At 39.9% G+C, this 22,583-nt stretch overlaps 2 protein-coding genes across 4 annotated transcripts; one reads left to right on the forward strand and one right to left on the reverse strand.

Annotated features, from left to right (window-relative positions):
• The first annotated feature begins 50 nt into the window (after positions 1 to 50).
• LOC135348097 (succinate--hydroxymethylglutarate CoA-transferase-like) lies at positions 51 to 5,708 on the forward strand. Of its 3 annotated transcripts, XM_064546271.1 has the most exons (12): positions 51 to 258; positions 318 to 391; positions 1,135 to 1,164; positions 1,219 to 1,304; positions 1,387 to 1,437; positions 1,491 to 1,703; positions 1,774 to 1,917; positions 1,972 to 2,067; positions 2,178 to 2,347; positions 2,478 to 2,580; positions 3,576 to 3,639; positions 5,442 to 5,708. In XM_064546271.1, the coding sequence occupies exons 1-12, from the start codon at positions 113 to 115 to the stop codon at positions 5,600 to 5,602; spliced, it is 1,338 nt and encodes a 445-aa protein (XP_064402341.1). In that variant the 5' UTR covers positions 51 to 112; the 3' UTR covers positions 5,603 to 5,708. The 3 variants fall into 3 exon arrangements, with proteins under 3 accessions (XP_064402341.1, XP_064402342.1, XP_064402343.1); XM_064546272.1 differs by lacking the exon at positions 1,135 to 1,164; XM_064546273.1 differs by lacking the exon at positions 1,135 to 1,164 and having other exon boundaries at positions 318 to 361.
• A 3,247-nt stretch (positions 5,709 to 8,955) lies between these two features.
• LOC135348094 (phosphatidylinositol 5-phosphate 4-kinase type-2 beta-like) lies at positions 8,956 to 22,583 on the reverse strand. Its single transcript, XM_064546266.1, has 12 exons — positions 22,426 to 22,583; positions 21,747 to 21,890; positions 21,521 to 21,618; positions 21,338 to 21,434; positions 18,746 to 18,898; positions 15,808 to 15,993; positions 14,552 to 14,665; positions 13,600 to 13,762; positions 12,124 to 12,303; positions 9,508 to 9,648; positions 9,309 to 9,409; positions 8,956 to 9,198 (listed from the first exon to the last, which is right to left on the reverse strand). Exons 2-12 carry the CDS (start codon positions 21,879 to 21,881, stop codon positions 9,118 to 9,120), a joined length of 1,449 nt encoding a protein of 482 aa, XP_064402336.1. The 5' UTR covers positions 21,882 to 21,890; positions 22,426 to 22,583; the 3' UTR covers positions 8,956 to 9,117.

Genomic DNA, 22,583 nt, shown 5'->3' on the forward strand with positions numbered 1-22,583 from the left:
GGGGAGTGGTTTGCAACTTTGCATACCTATTTATGTAGCCTCGATTTAAGGCCGGTACGTACAGCCTGGATTCGAGGCTAGGCTAGAATATCTGAGTACCAACAATTTTTCTATGGCGTTTGTATACAGATCTACTACTATCAGCAAAGTCTGTATACATGCTGTTGAGGGCTTAAAACACTGCTGTAGATTTTTAAGCACTGCTGAAAATAAATCTACTCTTCCTCTGAGTGGAATCAGGGTATTGGATTTCACAAGGTACTAGCTAGCTAGATCTAGATTTAGTACTACGTTAGAAAATGTTTTTTATTTAATAGGATTCTTGCGGGTCCTTTCTGCACTATGCTCCTCGGAGATTTAGGTGCGGAAGTTATCAAGGTTGAGAGGCTAGGTACGGTGGTCCATTGTTATCCGTTCTGCATGTGTCTTTTTTATCAATATTCCGTCCAGAAACATTTGCGAATGCTGGGGAATGCAACTGTTGTTTGAAATAAGGCCCCTTTCTAATTTGCGCCACCGGGCAATAATTAACACCATAATTGCTAGTTCTTGGTTTGAATACCGTATATCTTAATTCCATCCCACATACTTTTCGGGGCAATTTTCATTGTTCTATTCAGCGGACACTCTGGTGCTTTAATTTTACATCCGGACAATACCTTGAAACGTTGAGATACATTCCAAGCAACGTAGTTTTGTTGCCAGCAAGAGTGCTTCAAGTTAGATACCTTTGAGGATTAGCTAGTTGTGCAACTATTCAGTCGTACACTATTCTATTATATTTAGCTAGTTCGCATGCAGCTGCATGCTTGTTATTCCGGACACTTCGAGTTTATACTGTAGTCTCCATGCATTTACCAGCCACTAAATTTGAGAGTGTTCATGCAGTTGCATGTGCTTTTTAATTTTCACAGTGCGCACTAAAGGATATGTTCCAATTATACCCGGACAATTTCTATTTAGAACATAATTATACGGTAATTATGTACACTAGAGCTAACCTCAAAAACGTTATAATAGTAAAAAGCGGTGCCTTAATTAAAAGATCACCTTTTTGGAAGGACCCATGTTACCCATGTAACACATGCCCTAGCCTAGCTCGTTCAGGTCCCAAATTTTTTCTCCTGATTATAGAGTGCCGGCATGGAGACTATAATAATTGCTGTAAGTATTATTATGTTGGATATTGCGCTTTATGAAATTCTTTTGTTGTTGCAGTAACTGGCGATGATACTAGAACGTGGGGACCACCATTTGCAAACTCAGAGAGTACATATTTTCTGTCTATCAATCGCAACAAAAAGGTGAATCTGCCTCGATCATCCTTTATCACAAATTATGTGTTTTGCTTACAAGTACTTCATGTATCTATAATTATATCTACAGAGTGTAGCACTTGACATTAAAAGTGATGGTGGGAAAGAGATTATCCGACAGGTAATTCTTAATTCAAATCTATTTTATTATTACGGTTACCCTAATCTTGTCAGCTAGCATCCACGAGTGATGTGTTAGTGGAAAATTTTGTTCCTGGGACATTGGATCGACAAGGACTAGGCTATGAAGATTTAAGTGCTGTCAACAAGAAGCTCATCTTTTGCTCCATCACAGGATTTGGAAGCACTGGGCCTTATGCTAGTAGAGCTGGCTATGATGTAATTGCTTCTGGTGTTGGTGGACTCATGCACATAACGGGATCAAAAGTAACTATAACTTTTTGTTACGTGTATGTATTTAGCAGGTATTGAATAATAATGTCGGAATTGCCTACAGGATGGTGAACCTGTTAAAACCGGTGTAGCTCTGACTGATCTTTCTACTGGGCTATATGCACACAGTGCCATTTTAGCTGCACTATTGCAGAGGCGTCAAACACACCAGGGACAATGGATACAGTGCAATCTTTTGTCAACTCAGGTGCAATTACAATTTAAATTCTGCCCATTACATTGTTTTATTAATTCCCTTTAGGTTTCTTTACTCACTCACATTGCTAGTAATTATCTTAATTCCAACGTGGAGGCCACTAGAATTGGAAGTGCTCATGCAAGTATCGTTCCTTATCAGGTATGTGTGAAAGGTTTGTTGCGGCCATAGTGTTTTTAATCATGTGCAGGAGTGTGCAAAGTTCCGTGTACTTAATTTCTGTTGTTTGAACAGTTCGCTTCACATTGTAGGCATTTGAGACTAGCGATGGTTGGCTAGTGGTTGGTGCTGGCAATGATAAACTGTTCGCTAACTTGTGTAAAAGCATTGGACATGCTCAATTATCATCAGATGAGCGATTCTGTAGTAACCACTGCAGAGTTAACAATAGAAAAATTCTGGTTGAACTCTTGTCAGAAATGTAAGCTTGTGTACTTGTGAAGAGGACTGTGCCGCATGTTGAGCATTTTTCATGTGTATACAAAATGCCTGCATAATTAGATATGCTCTGTGATAGTGAATTCACGCGTATGCGCATTTCTTTACTGCAGATTCCGACCTGAGCCAACTAGTCACTGGCTGCAAGTGTTAGAAGGTTCTGGCATTGCATACGGCCCCATTAATGATCTTCCACAGGTTTTCTCTGATCCTCAGGTGTGTTACATGTATATACATCTGTTGATGTATAGATATTTTTCCCAATTGGAGAGTAATGTGATACATGCTCCATTTTTCGTAGAGATCGAGTTTCAAGCAATAATTATGCCTCGGTGTGCACATGCGCAGCGAGGTATACGGCAGTGTATTTATGTGTCTGTGTGTAGACTGCTAGTATAGTTGATTAAAGATAAAGTGTATGAGCTTCTATAGGCTTCAAGTCCTGTTTTCTTGGATTTGATTTAAAAAATGCTTCGTTCTCGAGTTAGGGCTACAATGTAGTTTGCTTACTTTGAAGGCTGTAATCTCTTCAGATTCGTCTGAAACAAAATCTGTTATATATTATACTTAGGAAGAACGCTGTAATAGTGAGGAAAGAACTGCAAAGCGCAGCAGCCATTAATTAACTTTTGGCACAACGATCAGGTCAATCATTTCCCAGTCTCTATTGCACAATTATTGCAACTAGCTTTCCATCGTGGCAATATCTCTGTATGCCCATGCATGTCACGTATTAGTACATGTACAGGGCTACACTGAGGGGGGCGAGGGGGGTAATTCGCCCCCCCTGGGCACAGTTCCCCCCCCCCCCCCTAGGATCTGGCAGGTTCATGTGTACTCCTATAATTCTGATGACTTCGCCCCTCCTACATTTTAATTTGTCCAATTCGCCCCCCCTGATCCAAAATCCTGGATGCAGCCCTGATGTACGTACGGTTCTCTCCCGCTTGCTTGTTTCCAAGTTTTGATGCTCCCAATTCTAGCAATTTTTCAAATGCATAATTACATGTGTGTGGTTAATAATTATTGGCTATATTGCAATTCCTTCGTGCTTACAAAAAAGTTCGTAACCGTATTTCGTGGGACATCACTTGCGTCCCTGTACCTCTACACATGTATGTCAACTAGTGTATATTATACTAAATAGTGCCATTGTTATTTCAATACATGCATACATTATGTGCATTGTATGAGCATAAAGTGTCTTGCAGGTGCGACATATGGAAGCTGTCCAGACTGTTCAACATAGAGCTGCTGGAGAAATAAAACTCTTGAGTAAGTTTTATGTGGCAATTCACTTACAATTTATACTCACATTTTTCCAGTAGAACAAAGTTTACACGCAGTTTTCTATTAAACGTAGATAAAATTGACAGGACTGCGAAATTATTCTACCGCAATACATTCAACGTAACTATCCCGAATATTTAAAATTGGGCAGTTCGAAAATTTGCACCAACGAAAATTACTCGGTGTATGCATTACAATGCTTTTGTACTTGTGCTAGCCTCGATATTATCGTTCTCGAGGTCAACACAAAGCTCTATGGTCTCAAGGAGGTTTCTGAGCAAAATTGGCGAAAATTAAAATATATAACCCAACTGAAAAATAGTGTTTTAAACTTACGTCTAGAGACTAAAAACTCGGCTAGAAGTAGTTCTTTCACACTACAGGTAGGAGAAAACCAATTAGATTAACTAAGGTCAAGTGCTGCACCTCCTCTGCAAACTATGTATAGGTATTATTCATGCAAGAGTTGTATTACCAGTACAGTACGACAAGGGCATGACGTAATACCTACTTATGCAATAATAGGGTGGTGGGTGGTCCTGGGTATTACCAATATCATCCAGGTATATTGACCACATCCTAGGTGATATTGATATTACCCAGCCAGGCATGTACTGTATTTTTATTATGCCTCGGGCGTAGCCGCACGAGAGATACTGTAAAGCTGACTGTGTGTCTGTCTATCTGTGTGTGTGTGTGCGTGCGTGCGTGCGTGCGTGTGCGTGTGCGTGTGGGTGTGTGTGTGTGTGTGTGTGTGTATTCCAACTGTAACTGGTTGCAATGCGCCCACAACTAACAGTTTGTATAGGCTTCTAGCCACGTACGTTCTCTTGGATTTTGATTAGTGGATTTGCAAAATAAATCTTCGTTCTCGAGTGACTATAATTCGACTCACAGTGAAGCTGTTGCAGTCTTTCATTATAGCATCATCTGTTCGCACAAACTTTCTACCATAGAAACTTGATTATTGGCGCATGCATGCGCTCATGAGGTCAATTGATATCAGAGCTCTTTACGCGTATATTGAGAATGCGCCTATAATGCAGTCATTTTCGAGCCCCACCCAGTAACTGGATGTCTCTGTGATGAGAGCTCAATCGTAAGCTGGCTAGCAAGTGATCAAGCAGGCAATCTTAACTGGATCATGCTGTTACGTTGCAGTCAGTTCATTAATTTTACATCATAATAATTAGCTAGAAAGTGAGCAAGCAGGCATGCAATCCTAACTGGATCTATATCATACTGTTATGTTACAAAAATTATGCATGGTACAGCTTTGCAGTTCTTTTCTGCAAAGCTGCACTGTTGCAGCAACCATTATAGACTTCGAACTTTTGGCATCTGATGGTAAATCATTTCCCACTCTTACGATCATGTGTGTCGTATTTTGCTACTTAGCTTAGCTTAGAAACTTTGTGCAAACAGATGATGCTATGATTATGAGGAGACTATATACACGTAACTAGAGAAAGAGTGTGCAAATCCATGAATCAAAATCCATGGTTGCGCGGCTATAGTAGCGTATAGAAGCTTTTAGCTTTTGTCGCATTGCAACCGTTGCACACAGCACACACACACAGTCATATTTACGTGCAGCTATATATACACCTCAAGGCATATGAGCAAAAATCTGCAGACATTTTAATTAATGTGCAATCAAATTTTGCGATCTTCCTTTTACGAAGCAATTAGCATTTGCAAAGTTCGCATAATGCTATAGGTTTGATGCTTCCAAAACATTGAATAGATATAGCTATAGTAATAATTATTATTATAATTGTATATAGGCCCAGCAGTGAAGTACAGTGGTTTCTGTTCTGGTAAGATGACAGCTCCTCCAGTGCTAGGTGAACATACGGTCAGTGTTTTACGAGATATTCTGAACTATGGACCAGAGCAGATTGAAGAACTAAAAGACTCTGGTTGCATATCTGAGCTGAAGCACTAGAAGACTCTGGTTGCATTTTAATAATAATTTTACAATCAAACACTTGTGCTAATTGCCCTGCGGCATATTTTTTTGTTCGAAAAGTTATAATTATGGACAGATCGAAGTCTGTGGTTACTATTAATAGAGAAGGATAGAAGCAAAAAAGTTATAATTATGTACGTGAATTAATTAGACAAGCTCCTACTGTGTATGTCATAGGAGCTTAAGTCTAATTAAACATAGCGCATTATTTTGTATCAGTTTATACAGTGTACTCTCCGAATAGTGAACACATCGGTACCAAAGCCGTCCTTTGTTAATAAATAGAACATTTTCTAGTTACATGTATAACTGTTAAGGAATTGATTTCTACAACCAGCTAGTAAGTAATCTATTAATTTTCAATGGGCTATCAACAAAATCAACAAAACATATACCAGTGTTTAAATGAATCACAGAGGCCGCACCATCTTTAGTGGCAAGTCCCAATTTTTGTTTTGCTCAAATTGAGCACCAAAATACCGTATAGCGGGAAAGCTGCCATTAATTTTGGCTCGAGAGACCTCAGTATAAAATGTCCGCAGTTGTAATATTTGCATGTGTTTCAATGACAGGAAACCACCCACCAAGAGCTTTGCATGTGAAATACCAGCCGGTGCATTAGCCAGTTTTAATTTTTGCTGCGTTAACTGCTTTGGCCTCGAAAAACGGGGGTTGCACCTCACGAATGACTTAAGATGCTGAGTCAGCAGCCAAGAAGAGTACAATAACTGCTGCTGCGCAAGAGTTTGGAGTAGACATTCAAAACGCCTGTTTCGAATAATTACCCATCTCGTTAGGCACCTTCTCTACAGACGTTGCTAGGAGATAATGTTTAATCAAGTAAATACAGCTACTATTATAGTTTGGGGGGAGGAAGGAATCGTTAGCTCGCCGGAAAATGTTGGCCCATACTCATTATTATTATTTTGTTATTGCATGTATAGCTACACTAGATGTAACCTCGTCCAGTTTGAGTTGTATATTGTGTCTACATCTGATGTAGTAGCCTCATCTCCTGGTCGAGTTGTCTCTAAAATAACGCTATGGTGACCTAGCGGTTCTTTAGAAACACTCGGCCTGGGGACTCTACCTAGCGTAATTCTTTTAGAGGCAGCTCGGCCTGGAGATGAGGCTACTACATCAGATGTAGACTAGATCACGCATGATGCACACAATAATCCCCCAAAATTAGGCCTTGACAATTTAATTATGCTCTTTTTTGCCTATTTCTTTTCGCCTATTCTTCCAGTTTGGTGTACCCGTTTAAAGACATATCACTCTCATTCTGTAAAGACAATTACAGAAAATGAAATATAATCCTCTAGGGCTAGGTTTTGCAAAAGAAAAAAGAGTTTTGTAACGAAAATGCTCCTCGATATATGCCTGCCTAGTGCTTACAGTACATGCAGTAGTAGATGTCTGGCTACAGAACTAAGTGAAAGTAGGTCTACCAGACTATACTTTTTTTTATGAGGGTCAAATTATGCTAGTTCCTAAAAGTCTCCTTATTATTTTCAAAAATTATGCTAGCATAATTTGCCAAGGCTGAAGCCCTAACCGCAGCACTATAAAAGGACCTCGATCCCCATAGCAACGATTCAGCAAAGGCATGCCAGATTTTGCAGCCATCAAAGAGCTATAGTTGAGCAACACGTCGTCAAGGGCGTATATCAGTACACGTAGCTAGCTGATCGAGTTCAAACGTGGCCGGAGGAATGTGTGCATTTGCATGAAGTGCTAAAAATAGAAATGTCTATTTTTAGCATTTCATGCACAATCGTGCACATTCATCCGCCCACGTTTGAACTCTGCTCATATAGGAGTTGCATGCCCTCTCTTCTTTTATACGCCCTTGACGTCGTATCGTATCCTACAGATACTCCTTGTCCAAGTGTTGTGCAAAAATTCTGCATGTTCTTTGCGACGTCCTGACCATGCATAAACGATATTATTGTTACCCGATACCAGCGGATGATTAGCGCACATGCGCAAGGAGTCAATACGAAGTACACGATAATTATCCGCCCACGTCGCATGTTTTTGCTGAGTGTAATCATAGATTTTTTTTATTTTTTTTTTAATTTAAGAAATTTTATTCATATGCATAAGGGTAGGTCAGGTAGCTCAGATGGCTAGTGTGAAGACTTCCCCTGGACAACACAAAAACAGAGAAATAAAACAGGAGCTACAGCTAATTATAATAATTATTACACAAAAAGCTACTGTTGAAGAGTTAGCTCTTCAATCTATGGTGTAATCAGCTCGGAGGCTCTGCACCGCGCCTGTCGTACCTCTATATGGTTTCACTGGGACAATACCCCCGTCCCCAAGCTTTACTTGTTCTTGTTTTTGTCTAGCCTCGACCCCATGCAGGCCATATGCACTTCTTCAGGGAAGTGGGCCTGGTAGTACTGTGTTGCTGATGTAGAGATGTTAGTACCAAATCGATTCTCATCATTATTTTGTTCTTATCGAACTCCTCGAGCTATCACTCATCAGGTCTGTTTTTTCGTAGGCATCAAGCCACGCGTACACACCAGTTGGCCTGGCGTTAACATAATAAGGGGTGACTTTGTGAAAGTTTACAGAGTGCCCTTGTCTGTTTTCGGCACTTTTAACCCCATACATGATACGTTATTACCTGAGGGTGTACGCTGCAGTTTGGTACCAATGTCGTCATATGTCCCAATCATTCCAGAATAATTATACAGTATATATAGCGGTAAATTTAGCAACAAAATGATAAAATCTCGCCATGCATGCACTATATTTATAGGCCTTGCCCAATTATGCTTAAAAGTTTGCCTATTATTAGTTTAGTCTCCAGTCTCATGCATTGTACCTCTAATAATTAGTTTAATTTTTAATTATTATCCCAATAAAAATCATCAACGAGTTGCAACATCAGACGCTTAGGCTGGCATAATGCTAATGCTCCACCGCACCTATTAGTCTCAAAATTATGCTAGCATAATAATATTGGCAAAGCCTAAGAGACACTAAATACAACATTTAATTTAGCAGTTATCAGCGGAATTGGCAAACAAATACTGTGCTCCACACTGTAAATAAATTAATGGAAACTTTCTGGCTGCGAAAATTTGGTGCATACATGTACATGTAGCAGATGCTATGTAAATCTCACCTTTTATGAGGATTGCACCCATATATCCTCTGCTACCGTGGTTCAAGTACAATCGTGATCTTTGCAAAACCTATACTGCATGGTCTGGTATAACACAATCTTTGCCAGATCGCAAACGGGTAAATTTTTTGTCGATTTGGCTCATTTGCAGTATATATACACTGCCCAACTAACCAATCACCTCTTCCACAACACTCTAAAACTCTTTTTGAGCGAAAAACATGTACCAAGACACTTGTACAGTGTGAGATACTCCGTAATATATATACATGTAAGTATTTTCACACAAGTGTTTACCACAAAAGTATACAAACAAATGTTGTTGCTTCTAAAAACAGCCGGGGACTTAGTTGATAACTTTGGTAAGGAACTCCAGGAAGCGACGTGCATATTGATCAGGGCGAACAGTTGAAATTTCTGCCCCAGCCTGCAATCATAATAGGGTTTGCATAATAATAGAGTATAGTTATTTCTAAAGTCTTGGTGAAATTATTAGTCATGCATAAGTTGTTGACTAAAAGCCAATACCACACCTACCCCATGTTTCATAGTTTTGGCGGCATGAGCAGCCCTCTTTCTTGCTCCATAATTCGTCAACACATCAATTATACCAAGATAATACACTAGTGGCTTGGTACCTACAAATATGCATGAGGACCAATAATGGGAGTTATCATACATTTGCGAACAGTAACTATACAATCACATCTGCATGGTACGTCTAAACTGTACATACCCTTTTCACTTGCAACAGCAAACACATCAACGTCTTTGTCAACAACCAACTGGTTTCCTTCCACTAACGCAGCCTCAACAGCTTTCTCTCCTTGCACTACTATGGGATGAAACGTTCCTGCCTCAGCAACTGCTCCTGCACCTGCAATTTGGCAAGTTAATAAATGTTGAGCAGAAGCACATGCACGTACCTGCTCACCAGCACACCATACATGGTCATAGTTAGTAATAATTACGACGTATAATTTTTTTAGCCCTTTTTGTGAATTTCGCGAATAATATTTTCGAGGCTTGATAAAATATTATCTCCTGAACATTACCCACAAATTATAAGTACAGTGGTTGAGTAAAATTAATATTGCTCTGAAGTCTGGTTGAAAAAAGAACACATTAGATTTGTATCTGATCCCAGACAGGCTTGGCTATGCAGACACAAATGTACTCTACTCTGAATTATTTCAGCTAACGTTGCTATACTTAGCTATAGATATCTCTAATTCTCTATATCTGAGGCGCGTTAGCGGCCACGGATGTAAGTAGTACGTTAGTTTGTTACCCGAGGCGCGCGTGGGCAGCCACGAGTATAGTAACCCGTTGGTTTGTCTGTTTGTTTGTAACATGTGAGTCTACTCACTTGGATGCCATAGCACTGCGTTCACAGTCTCCACATAACAAGTTATTATTTTTAAAAGTGGCAGATTTCGATGTTAAAGCTTCATTCTCGTATAAAAGCGAGCAAAGCTAAGAACACGTTGCTGCTTTACACGCGACCTTTATTAGAGGTAGATCTACATATTTGCAGCTGAAGTTGATCCCAGAGGAGGTACGACAGGCGCGGTGCAGCTCAAGTAATTAGCCTCTGATTACTCTCAGCAAAAACATACGACGTGGGCGGGGCATTATTGCTCAATCAAAGGCTAATTACTTGAGCTGCACTGCGCCTGCCGTACCTCCTCTGAGTTGATCCCGTACCAGGAATAATGGAAAAGGGTCACTAGAGTAAAAAGCTAGAATTGTGACTGGTTTTGTTATCTCAGGAGGCTTTACTGTACTGACTCTGGACCAGGAGGCTGAGCCATACTTTTTTAAGACTCCAGGCTTCTTTGCTGGTGATCCGAGTCTCTATCACTAAACTCTGTTCTCGAATACTTCAGCATGCGGAGAGTCTGGTTTTATTGCTCCTGAGTTGCTGTGCTAGACTGCTACATTGTAAGTCATACATACTACATACATACTACATTATAGCATTATATCACTCTGGTTTCTTTACAATCATGTCACCAGTCGAAGGTTTGCACTCTGTTTGTAATATGTGAGTCTACTCACCTGGATGCCATAGCACTGCGTTTACAGCCTCCACTCAACCAGTTTAAAATCGATTTTAATTATAAAGCATTGTTGTAGTACTAATAAAAGTGAGCAAAAGCTAAGAAGCTTTGCATGTTGCCTAGCTCTACACGCAACCTTTATTAGAGGTAGATGTACATAATTATTTGCAGCTGAAGTGATCCTTTACCCGTTTCTATTAATTGTAGGTTGTTGCTTCTTTAACTTCTCTGGTTTTTATAGATTTATTTATTCATAGCACTTAAGTGCTTTATTAATACCACTCGGCTAAAGAAGAGCAGACTATAATTATAATTATAATGATTAATTTTGTTTTGCTAGAGCCAAAATATTGTTGACATGTCAAATTTTGTGACTTTCTGAAGGATAATCGTATAATGAAAGCACCGCGGGTGTTGATGCTTCGGTGGAGGTGTCAAAGCTAGCTATTACAGCAATAGCTTTTATACACACATTATATCATGATGAATTTTTTGGGGCAATGGTTCCAGATGGGCAGGCAGAATCCAGAATCACAGAGAAACTCAAAGAGTGGATAATGATCAACCATGATTGTTGTTAAAACGATTGATGCCAAAAGGCCAAGTCTAAAATGAATGGCTGCTTCAGCAGCTCTTTTTCTCACTGTTACAGCTACCAATACATAGCGTTCTAGTGCAGAGCTAATTACTAAGTAGAGCAGCAACACTCCATGGATATGTATTTCTACGCACTCCATACCTCGAATCTAATGACGGTTCTTGTCTTGAGGATAATGAAGGATAATGAATCATTCTGCTCAATTTTATGTATCCGGCCGTAATAAAATTACATTGAAAACCTAGTTTGGAGGCAGCCAGCACTGGCCAGTATTATAGAATAGCGAGTGGCCATACTTCAGGGTGGTAAACATACTGCACACGCTATAAACAGTAGATAATTATCGACATTGGAAAATTTGCCTGCATTTCACAGCATTTGGGCGACTGACTTGTTGTCTCCATTGCACACATGCTTATCATCAGCGACAACCGTAGACATTTACACTATCAAAGTACCCGCTACACAGTGAACATTATCGGATCCCATAGCACACATGCATACATTCACTGACAGTAAATCTATCTTATCTGTGCAGTCAGTTTCAAGTTATGACCCTTCCCTAAAGAGATGTAACCGTTTATAACGTAACATAATGTTTATACATTGAAAAACGCAAAATAACTGTAACAGTGCTATGCATACGGATTTCTATACATTATGTAGATGGGTCAAATACTCGTATGAATACCTTCAGATTTGGTGATTGTTGTGATCTCTGGGGAGTGTGCTGTGGGCTCAATGGGTAAGGAATCTTGGTTCTCCTCTCCACTGGACATTGGTGGGGACGAGAACTCCTCTGTAGCAGGCTCCAGTGTTCGAGGGAATGATTCATTAATAGGACTCACAGGATCAGTGCTGGTTTCGACTCCTATACCAAACAATGTAGGGTGTGTATGCAGGAAGAAAGTACACATAAACTATGATAATACAAGTACCACAAAAATATTTCCCACGTGAAAAGTTGTTAGGATTGGCCGGGGAAACACCAAAAAGCGTAGAAAAAAGAAATCCGGCGAGAGATCAACCTCAATTCGTTACAACGTCATTCACATCTACATTATTTTGGTGACTTGCCCGGCCAATCCTAACACTGAACGTGCAATTTTGTGCAAAAGCTATATATTAAAGTGAATGTTGAGTACGTGTTAGAGTTTTGTGTGATTTTCCTGTTGAGCACAGGCGTAACACAGTCCTAGCCTCGAATCCATTTAACCAGCCTGGATTCGAGGCTAACACAGTCCTGACTCCATCGATGTATTTAACATGATGTGGTGGATGGAAGTACAGTCTCTACTGCATGACAACTCCTTTGTGTATAGCACCACTGAAAAGTTAATAACAACACTTAGCTGTACATGTTCACAGACACACTTTTCACTCAAGAGTGTTATAGAAGAGGTAATTGTATAATGTTATGTTATTGCAATTGTTAACAAATTCACAAAAATCAATTGTAGAAGAGGAGCTTAATGGAACAGAAGAATCTGATATGGCTTGATGAAGGATCTTTAACGACAGAAGCATTTAGATCTACAATGTAGAAGTTTAAAGAAGTATTATCTAAAAAAGAGGTGGATCTGAAAAGAGGCCAGAAATCACAATGACTGCTGCTTCTGTCAGTGTACAGCTCTTTTCTGACTCTTGTAGCTAACAAACAGCTAGCACTTTAGTGCAATGTTCACTCATAAGTTGAATAGAACGTTTGTGCGAACAGATGATGCCAAAAAGATTCTGAAGAGGCCTTCACTGTCAGTGAAACCAGCCATAACTCGAGAAAGAAACTTTAGCTTGCAAACTCATGAATCAAAATCCAAGAGAACGCGGCTAGAAGACTATACATGTAGAAGCTATTAAATTTCGTAGCATTGCACAGCTGGAATACACACACACTGCTGGTGTCCGTATAGTACTTAAATATGCGGTACGTGCTTAATCGGCAAAAACCACGAACATTTACATCCTCGAAATATACTCGCTATACGGTACGCACTAAAAACTGTAGAATACAGTATGGCCAGTTTCCAGAAATGGTCCTTCCAAAATTAGAACATAAGCGAAAAACAATTAAAAGCTAAAAAAAGGGTGGCAATTCAATAGTTTCCTAAAGGCTTTAACGACAATTGTGCTACTGCATGACGACACACATGCAGACTGATCATTTCACCAGGTGAGTGTGGAGACTGTGGTGGCTCTCCAATGTCGTCACTGGAGATATAACCATCTTCCTCGCAGTCATTAAAGTCCTCGTCATCGGAGTCAGGAGGTATAGTGCAATCGTGGATGCAGACCAGTAGACTGTAATCCATCAAGTTCAATTTCTGCAAGAGCTGGGAGTAGAAATATAATTGACAATCAAGTTTTGATGTACTACCCGTGGACCACATTAAATTATCTGAACACGCATCATCCCATAAATCACTAGCACTGCTTAGAGGAGGCTGGAACCACTTGACCTTAGCTAATTGAGGTCACTAATTGCAAACTCTCTTGCAATTAACCTTACAACATTATTTTTCAAGGGTGGTCATTTATTTTCGCTGGTCTCGAGGCTAGCACAGAGCACTCCCTGCTTCTGAGCAAAATTGGCAAAACCTAGGCTAGAAACACTGGAAGAGAAGCTTAGAGAAAAGTGGTTGACACAAAGTCATGTACTCCTATTGCAATATGTTTGGCCGGTGAAAGCACAGCATGCACAATAAACTATCGAAACAAGCTCGGACTGTACGTCAATCTATAACAACGTCTATTAATTCACAGGCGTATAATTATGCAAAGCCATTTCTGTAATAATAATCAGCAAACAAGGATAGACGTGCGCATGTGTAATGAAAAAAAGATGCATGTATATACGTACGGTAGCTGCACGTAAGCCAACGTGAAGCGTCTAGCTTCTTACATGTAGCTATACATGTACATGTGGCTCGCTTAAGTAAGCTGTTTTATCAATTAACTTAGCCGAGGCTGTCTATGCTAACGCAGGGACATGGAAGCCAGGTGAGGATACTCAAAATTAACTGATGCATATATTATATAGACACAAAAACTAGCAAATCATTATACCGCCTCGGATCAATACTTATTATCAGACACAGCCCCATGCTCACAAACACACTAACCTGAACATCGGCTTCCAAAGCCTTCATGAGCTGATCCTTTGCAGAATTACCCACCATAATATTCTCTTCCATCTCAGTGAAGTCTAGGTCCTTTAGTGTGGGGTTCGTTTTTGTCTGTAAAAGCAATCAAAATTGATATGCAAGAAAAGTGTACTGTACTCAAGATGAGACTGAACACCAGAACAACTTTCAGCTTAGGCCCCTTTCCCCCTTTCCAGGGCCGTAGTGACCAGTCCCGTTAGTCAGGTTTTATCTAACCACTTTTGAAGGCAATGAGTGCTGCAAAGATGCGCTGTGCCTCTCGCCATGTTTTGCTTTCGCTCAAGAGTATTAAGTATAGTTTGCTTAATAATAATTATTACGTTATTGTTGATTGCAATTGAATTCCACACAGTCACAGTGTGGATTATAATGGTCGGCATTCGGCTATTTACCGACCCAAGAACCGGTCAGTTTAGCTCTGGGCTGCCACAATGACCTGCCAGTACTCGAGATCTAGTTGCACATGTGCCCTATGCATGCTGATTCAGCAAGCTAATTAGTTGCTATTGCATGCTGTTTCAGCAAGCTAAATAGCCACGTGCAAATTAAGAATAGTTTTTGTTGATTGTAAAGTAGCTAGCTATGCCCTCTAACTGGTCACTCTTCTCAGCATTCAGCTGTCAAAACAGCCTAAGATGAAGAGTCAACCTAAACTTGCAGGGTTCAGTAGCCACATAATCAAATACAATATAGCGCGAACTTTTTGAGGGCTTAATTTTTGCTGTTTTTGTGGGTTAGCAATCCTACAAGAAAAATTTATTCCACGAAACATTTTCTGCTATTAATAACGTGCAAAGATTAAAAGTGTGGCCTGGGAATGCTTCCGGTAACACAAAATATATTAAACGAAATGTTTCTAGAGGCCATTCCATAACATTTAAGTGGCTTGAAAATTTTGCGCTTTACGGTATCTGCCTCCCCTTGTTTAGGCTAAATCAAGAGTAGGTAAAGGTAAGAGTAAGAGTGTTGAATTCCTGTAGTACGTAAACGTGGAACCGCATTTGCTTAAATTGTGTCATCACTATTAGACTAAACTGTGGTTTGTGGTTTCTGGAAAGTGTTGATAACATAACAACTACATGTATTACATGTAGTTCATCTACTCTTGCCTAAATGTATACGTAACTATATCAAAATGGGTGGGCAGTTCGATGGTTAACTACGGTACATGTGTAACTACATGTACTAGACTAAGTACTGTAATTTCAATCCACCTTCTCCTTCGTAGATGCTTGCCTATCAACAGTGGATCCTTTCAGATCAAACTTTCTGTGCATTTTAATTGTGCTGCTGAAGATGCTTCTCATGACAATCCAGTATGTCTCAGCATTGTTTACCGTTAACCTGTACGTTCCAAGGTATTGAGGTAGGAGAGTCTGTCCTTCGGTTGTCACCAGATGCTGTAGTCAATTGTGAATGTACATAATTAAGAGAAAACGGTAGCAGTGATTGCAAGTACTGCACATTACAGTTGGTACAAAAATAATGTTTTCCTTTCACTATCACACACGTTGGGATAACTACTCAGATGCATGTGTGACAGTATTATGTGACAGCTACAGTATAACGTAACATTGGGGTGAGCGAATCGAGTACCTATACCTAGTAATCAACGTTGCACTGTTTGTATGCATGGACAGGCAAACAACATTTGCCTTTGGAATTCATGATCCCTTACCAACTTTTACGTGAATTAATTATTGCGCATGCGCAAACAAGAATAGATTGTCTACTCTTGGCACAATAAGCTACCGAGTATCATGCGCATAACTAGAGCACTAAGGAAGTGCTAACCCTCGGCTGAATGTGAATAACAAATTAATTAATATGCTCATGCAAGACGGCCCTTTAGACGGGCTGGACCTGAGTGCAGTAGGGGTAAATACATGTAAGTACACAGCATAATAGCGGGAATTTCGCGGCTGCAAATGTTTCGCTGTTTGGCTCGAGAACCCTCAGAGAAGACATTGTTCGTGGGTTGCATTTCAATGCCAGGAAACCACACCCACAAAGAGCTTTGCATCTGAAATACCAGTGTGTGGGAGTTTCTCCTTATAACTTCGCGTTAACTGCTCTGCCATCGAAAAACGCGAAATTTTGAACCTCACGAAAATGTATCGCTATACAGTAGCCTCCTTCACTGGCCTCCCCTAAAGAGAAGGCCTGCTTGCGCATGCACAACATGGTTGGATATTTGTTCCCATAAAATGTCAGCTCCTATAATACTGAATTTATCACGAAAATATCATAGTAGACTTTCACCGAAGATAGTATTAGATGGGTGTGGCCTGTCCATTAGGCTAGTGATGATTGTCATCCACACTGTTGCAGGCTGTGAGTCTTGTTAGCAGACAGAAGACTGAAAATTAAAACTGGGATAAACTCCCATGCACCGGCATTTCACATGCAAGGCTATTGGTGGGTGTGGTTGTTTGGCATTGAAACGCGAATGTTAGAACCTACGTACATTTCTGCTGAGGGCTCTGGAACCAAATAGCGAAAATTTCCCGCTATGCGGTATGTATGAGCATGGAAGCTGACAATAAAATTCGGAGGCCTGCTGAGAACGGAGTGCACGAGACACTGTGGACTACATGTAGGATCACAGCAAAGTCGAAGCCTGGAGTCTTAGAAATATGGCTCCTGGTACATTGTATGTTATGGGGCTAGGGATAAGCAAAGAAGCAATAACCACAATCATAATTCTAGCTTTCATTGTTCCTGGTACGGGATCATTTCCGTTGCAAATACATAGGACACCTTGAATAAAGGCCGAGTGTACAGTGGAACCTCCCACTAGAGGACAACCTCTCGAAACTAGCTGGCACAGATTGAAATCAGTATCTACGTAAGTACACAGAAGCAAACTCCCACAAGCGCACCTTTTTGATTCTGGACAGAGGACAAGCTTCGTGCTCCCAACTGACTAAATCTGTGCAAAACAGCCTCTTGTAACGAACAAACATGAAGCCACACCCACATTTTACGTACAATATGGTAGATATCGTTTGTAATGTAATGTTATTGCTAATCATACTGCTACATGTACTGCTATGCTTTAATTATATCTTTGATTTCAGCAAGTTCCTTAGCTTCTTGAACTAGAAATTATACAGACCATGCATACATGTACATGTACATGCATGAACATATAACTATATATATATCTATATTCTTTGATATATGGCTATAAATAGTAACTTGAATGAACCTCCCCCACCAGAGGACAAAAGCCCTGCTCTCAAAGTGTCCTTTATTCCACTGTACATGTAGCTGCAGCCAACGTGCAAGTTCAAGCTTCTTAGCTTTTTTGGTTTTATTTGACAACGAAGCTTTAACGCCAAAATCTGCAACTAATAAATGAAAGCACTGCAGCTAGGAGCTGATGCCTCGGTGGATGTGATGTACCATAACATAAAGCTACTAGCTTTGCTAATTTATAACACTGACAGATCACTGATAATGAACATGCAACGTATTTTAATCAGCCTGGATTCGAGGCTAGAGGCTACGTAATTTGTTTAATCACAAGGAAACTCAAAGAGTGGGAAACGATGCCAAAAGTACAAAATCTAGATACTGCACCAACGCACTACCGTATACCTCGCTCACACATGCGCATCGATGCATAATGAAAGCACCGTGGGTGCTGATGCTCGGTGGATGTATCAGCTATATAATATAACGCAGCACCATGGCAGACTCACAATATAACGCAGCACTATGGCAGACTCACACAAACACACAAACTAACGGGCCACAGATTATCTACTCTTGGCACAATCAGCTACCGAGTATCTATGATCATGCAATGATGACATAAAGGTCAGATGGGATACAGAGACTCCTGAGGCCACAGCATGCCTGCAGCAGGTGAGAGCTCACTCAACATTTCTCTTCGTGTCGCCCTGCCCATGGTTGCTGATTTGCCAAATATCAAATATACTTGCCAAATTTTCCTGTTATACGTTCCTAGTATACGCTACTTTTCTTACTGAAACTGATACACAATTCGCTCACTCTTGCCCTATCTATCATGCCCTGCATGCTCCTACTTATAAGCATAGCACAACTTACAGTGCATGTATGAGTGTGCTTTTGGTAAATTAACAGTATTATATACATGTATGCATACGCAGTAGTTTCACTTACAGCATGATAGGCTTGCAGAATCAAATGCAAGAGAGCTACCTCTTCTGTTGTAATTGACTTGATCACCAACTTTTTGTCATGTGTTATGAAGAACTTGGCCCCACTCCTACCTGGACTATCAGCTGGCAGGGGAGGCTGGGCAATTAAAGAATTCTGCCGGGAGAGAAATAGAAAGCTGAGACAAAAGTGATTTTAGAACACAAAATGAATGAATCATTGATGCAGTACAAAAGTAAACTAGAGCACTGAAGTGCTAACCCTCAGCTGTTGACATAATAAATAAATCTATTAAAACCAAGGAGTGCTAGCTTGATTAGATTTTCACATTAGAAAAAGAAATTTTCGAGGCACTTATATTTCGTGGAATGGTCTCTAAAAGCATTTCGTTGCACAATGTTCGCGGAATGACTGCGCCATGTCTTAAAAATATTTGCACGTTATAGCAGATCTATATGTGCAAGTCATACATGATAACAACATCACTATATGCACTGCATTATAAGATAATTTTAACAATTTTCGTGGACCTTTTCGTGTAGGATTGCTAACCCGCGAAAATTAAGCCCCTCAAACATTTCGCGCTATACGGTATTTAAATGCGTTTATTATTTAGTGTTAATTACAAATTAGTACCCGTAACATTAATGTAAAAGATATTGGTAAAGGATCACTTCAGCTACAAAATTAATGTGTAGCTCTACCAAATAAAGGTTGCATGTAGAGCTAGCCAACGTGCAAGTTCAAGCTTCAAGGTGCCAAGTTCAAGCTCTTGCTCACTTTTATACGACAACGAAGCTTTAACATAAAAATCTTCCACTATTTAAATGAAAGCACCGCGGGTGTTGCAAAGCTATATAACATAATGCTACTACGATGTATCCTGACGAACATTTTTCATTAATTAATTCATTTTGCTGCAGGAGTCACAGGAAATAAAGAGTGGGTATAATGATCGACCATGATTGCTGTTAACACTCTACTTAGTAGTCAGACAAGTTTTTCTACGTACTCTTCTGAAAAGGCTGCAATGGCGAAGCAAAAAACTCGAGAACCAAGCATTATTAATTTTGCAAATCCACTAATTAAAATCCAAGAAAACATGGCTAGAAGCCTATAGAAACTCTTACTTGCACTGTATTGATCCTTGATCCTTGAGCAGCTGTAGCAGTCTACACAGACACACCACCGTATACCTTGCTTGCGCATGCACCAAGGCAAAACTAATACCTTGTTGTGTGGAGGCTATTCATGCTGTAAACGCAGCTATGGGAGACAGGGCTCAGTTGTCACAAACGGACAGACAAACAAACCAACAGACAACTATACGCACGCTAGGTTAAAGTTAAACTGCTGTAGTAAAAATAATGCAGAGTCTTTTTGCCCTACCTCCACGTCAATGACGTCATCTGTTCAATTTAGTAGTGTTGTTGAGTAAACTGTGGTCTGTAGGTTATCTCTTATCTACTCTTGTATGCATGTACCATAATGCAGGCATGTAATTTTTGTGGAGTAAAATTTTATATTCGTTATTTTTGTGGGCAAACAGACCTCCACGAAATGAAGGCGTGATTTACCGGAACGCATGCAATGAAGTCAAACAAAAATTACCATGTTGAAGTTGAATGAAGTTGAATGAATTTTTTTACCCCACGAAAGTTACCTGCTCTACAGCACACACTGTATTACTAGAATGTTTTGCGAGCATTAAACATTTGCGAACTTAATGCGAGGGTTGATCAATTCGTAACAATAAATCTGCAAAACCTAAATTATTACCAGTAAATACGCACGATGCTTGCCAGAACGCAATAGTTAGATGGCAGAGGGTCAACTTTTCTGCTGATTTGGCCCATTCACAAAAGTTTTTCACCTGCACAATATTCTAGTAATACGGTATTGAATAATTTCCGTGGGATAAATATTTCTTTATAATTATACCAATCGTGAGTAAAAATTCTGTTTCACTTTATTGCCGGCACTGCATTGCATGCGTTCCGGTAACCACACCTAGGGTTTCGTGGAGGTTAGCTTGCTCACGAAAATTACCTGGGAATAAATGTTTGGGGGGGGGGATTTGGGTACCCGTAAACACGACGTAAAATGTTTTACCACACCCTTATTACATGCTAGTGCATCACAGTAGATGTAGTTACATATTGCACATCATAGACAGTACTAATGTGATGAATGTCATTATTCTACAACATTTTTAGGGGGAAGGTTCACCCCTGCCCCCCCCATTAGATGAAACCCTGCGCTATACAGTATATTCCAAGCTGACATACCGTATAGTGCGAATTTTTTGAGGGGGGCTTAATTCTCACGGATTTCGGGAGTTAGCAATCCTACACGAAAATTAAGTCCACGAAAATTGTTTTTTAATTACTATAACGTGCAAAGATTTAAAGGCGTGGCTTCCGATAAGCAGTCATTCCGCGAACACTGTGCAACGATATACTTTTAGAGGCCAATCCACGAAATATAAGTGCCTCGGAAAATTTCGCGCTATACGGTAGCAAGACATACAATGTAATGTAAATAATTATTCGTTTGTAAGCAAACAACTATTATACTTAAGCCTGATGTATGTACCATGTATTCCACATCATCATATCCAAAACGCTTTCTCAGGTCATGGAAAACTCTAGGACAATATTCTTTGAACTTAAAGTGTCCAGGAAGGTTTTCTCTGCATGATCAAGAATATACATGTACATGTACAACCTTTAGTGTGCATCACCTGTTGAGATAACAACATTAATCTTTAAGACTTACTTGTTGTAGTACTGATTCTCAACTCTGATTTTGCTGAAAGCTTTGAAGTCTTCTGGAAGCAAAAGACTCGGTTCAACACTTGTTGTTAGCTCATTTATCTATAGCCATACAATATAAACATAGTAAACATGTTTCATTGACAGTACATTACAACTCTAGCCACATAGAGAGTCAATACAGAAACAGCATTGGATGCCAGCATTTATAATTATTATAATAGTCTTACACTGTGTTGAATCCCCCACATGAACACCGACAGGATGGGGTCTTTCGATCTGATGAAGCGTTTCTTTTGCTGCTTCACTTTATAGTGGCGTTTGGTCCCACTTTTGTTTGCCTTAGCTTTACCTCTACCTGGCATGATGATCGGCTATACAAGGAGAATAACCTTATACCGAGGAACTTAGTCACCAGAAAATACAACTACATTTTACAATAAGATAAATACATGTACCGGTACACGTATAAAGCCAGAAAAAGTAAATTACGTTCTCAGTGCTAGTGATGCAGGAAAGTGACAAAAAAAGGCCATTTGTTTTACTGTGTAGTGGGTTCTTGGGGTAAAAATTCGTTCAACTCGAAAACGGTGATTTTTAAGAATAAAAATTGTGTTTGACTTCACTGCATGTGTTCAGGTAAGTGGGCCTACGCTTTCGTTGATGTCAGCTTGCCCACATATTTTACCCCACAAAAATTGGCAGCCATACAATAGTCCCAGAGCACGATCGAATGTATTTTGGGATTTGCTCATGAGACTAAGCAGTTGTTTAACAGCCTATCACAATTAAGTACAGTGTCACAAACGAGGGGGGCAGGTGCAGGCCCTGAGAACCAAATAATTTACTATAGGCTAAATGAATATGCGGTATACTGAAAGCTTTATCCACACAAAATTGCCAGATTACCTGCAAAAGAGGGCTGTTATGATGATACTGCTACTCAGGTGGGATCAGGTGGACCCAGAGATATGCTTTAATTTCTTGGCACAAGAATAATAATTGTCTTTTGTTCTAATTACAGCACCCCTAAATAGAGGGAATAATATGCAAGGGGCGTAGTCAAC

The sequence above is a fragment of the Halichondria panicea genome, chromosome 14 (genome assembly GCF_963675165.1).
Source record: "Halichondria panicea chromosome 14, odHalPani1.1, whole genome shotgun sequence".
NCBI classification, from domain to species: Eukaryota; Metazoa; Porifera; class Demospongiae; order Suberitida; family Halichondriidae; genus Halichondria; species Halichondria panicea.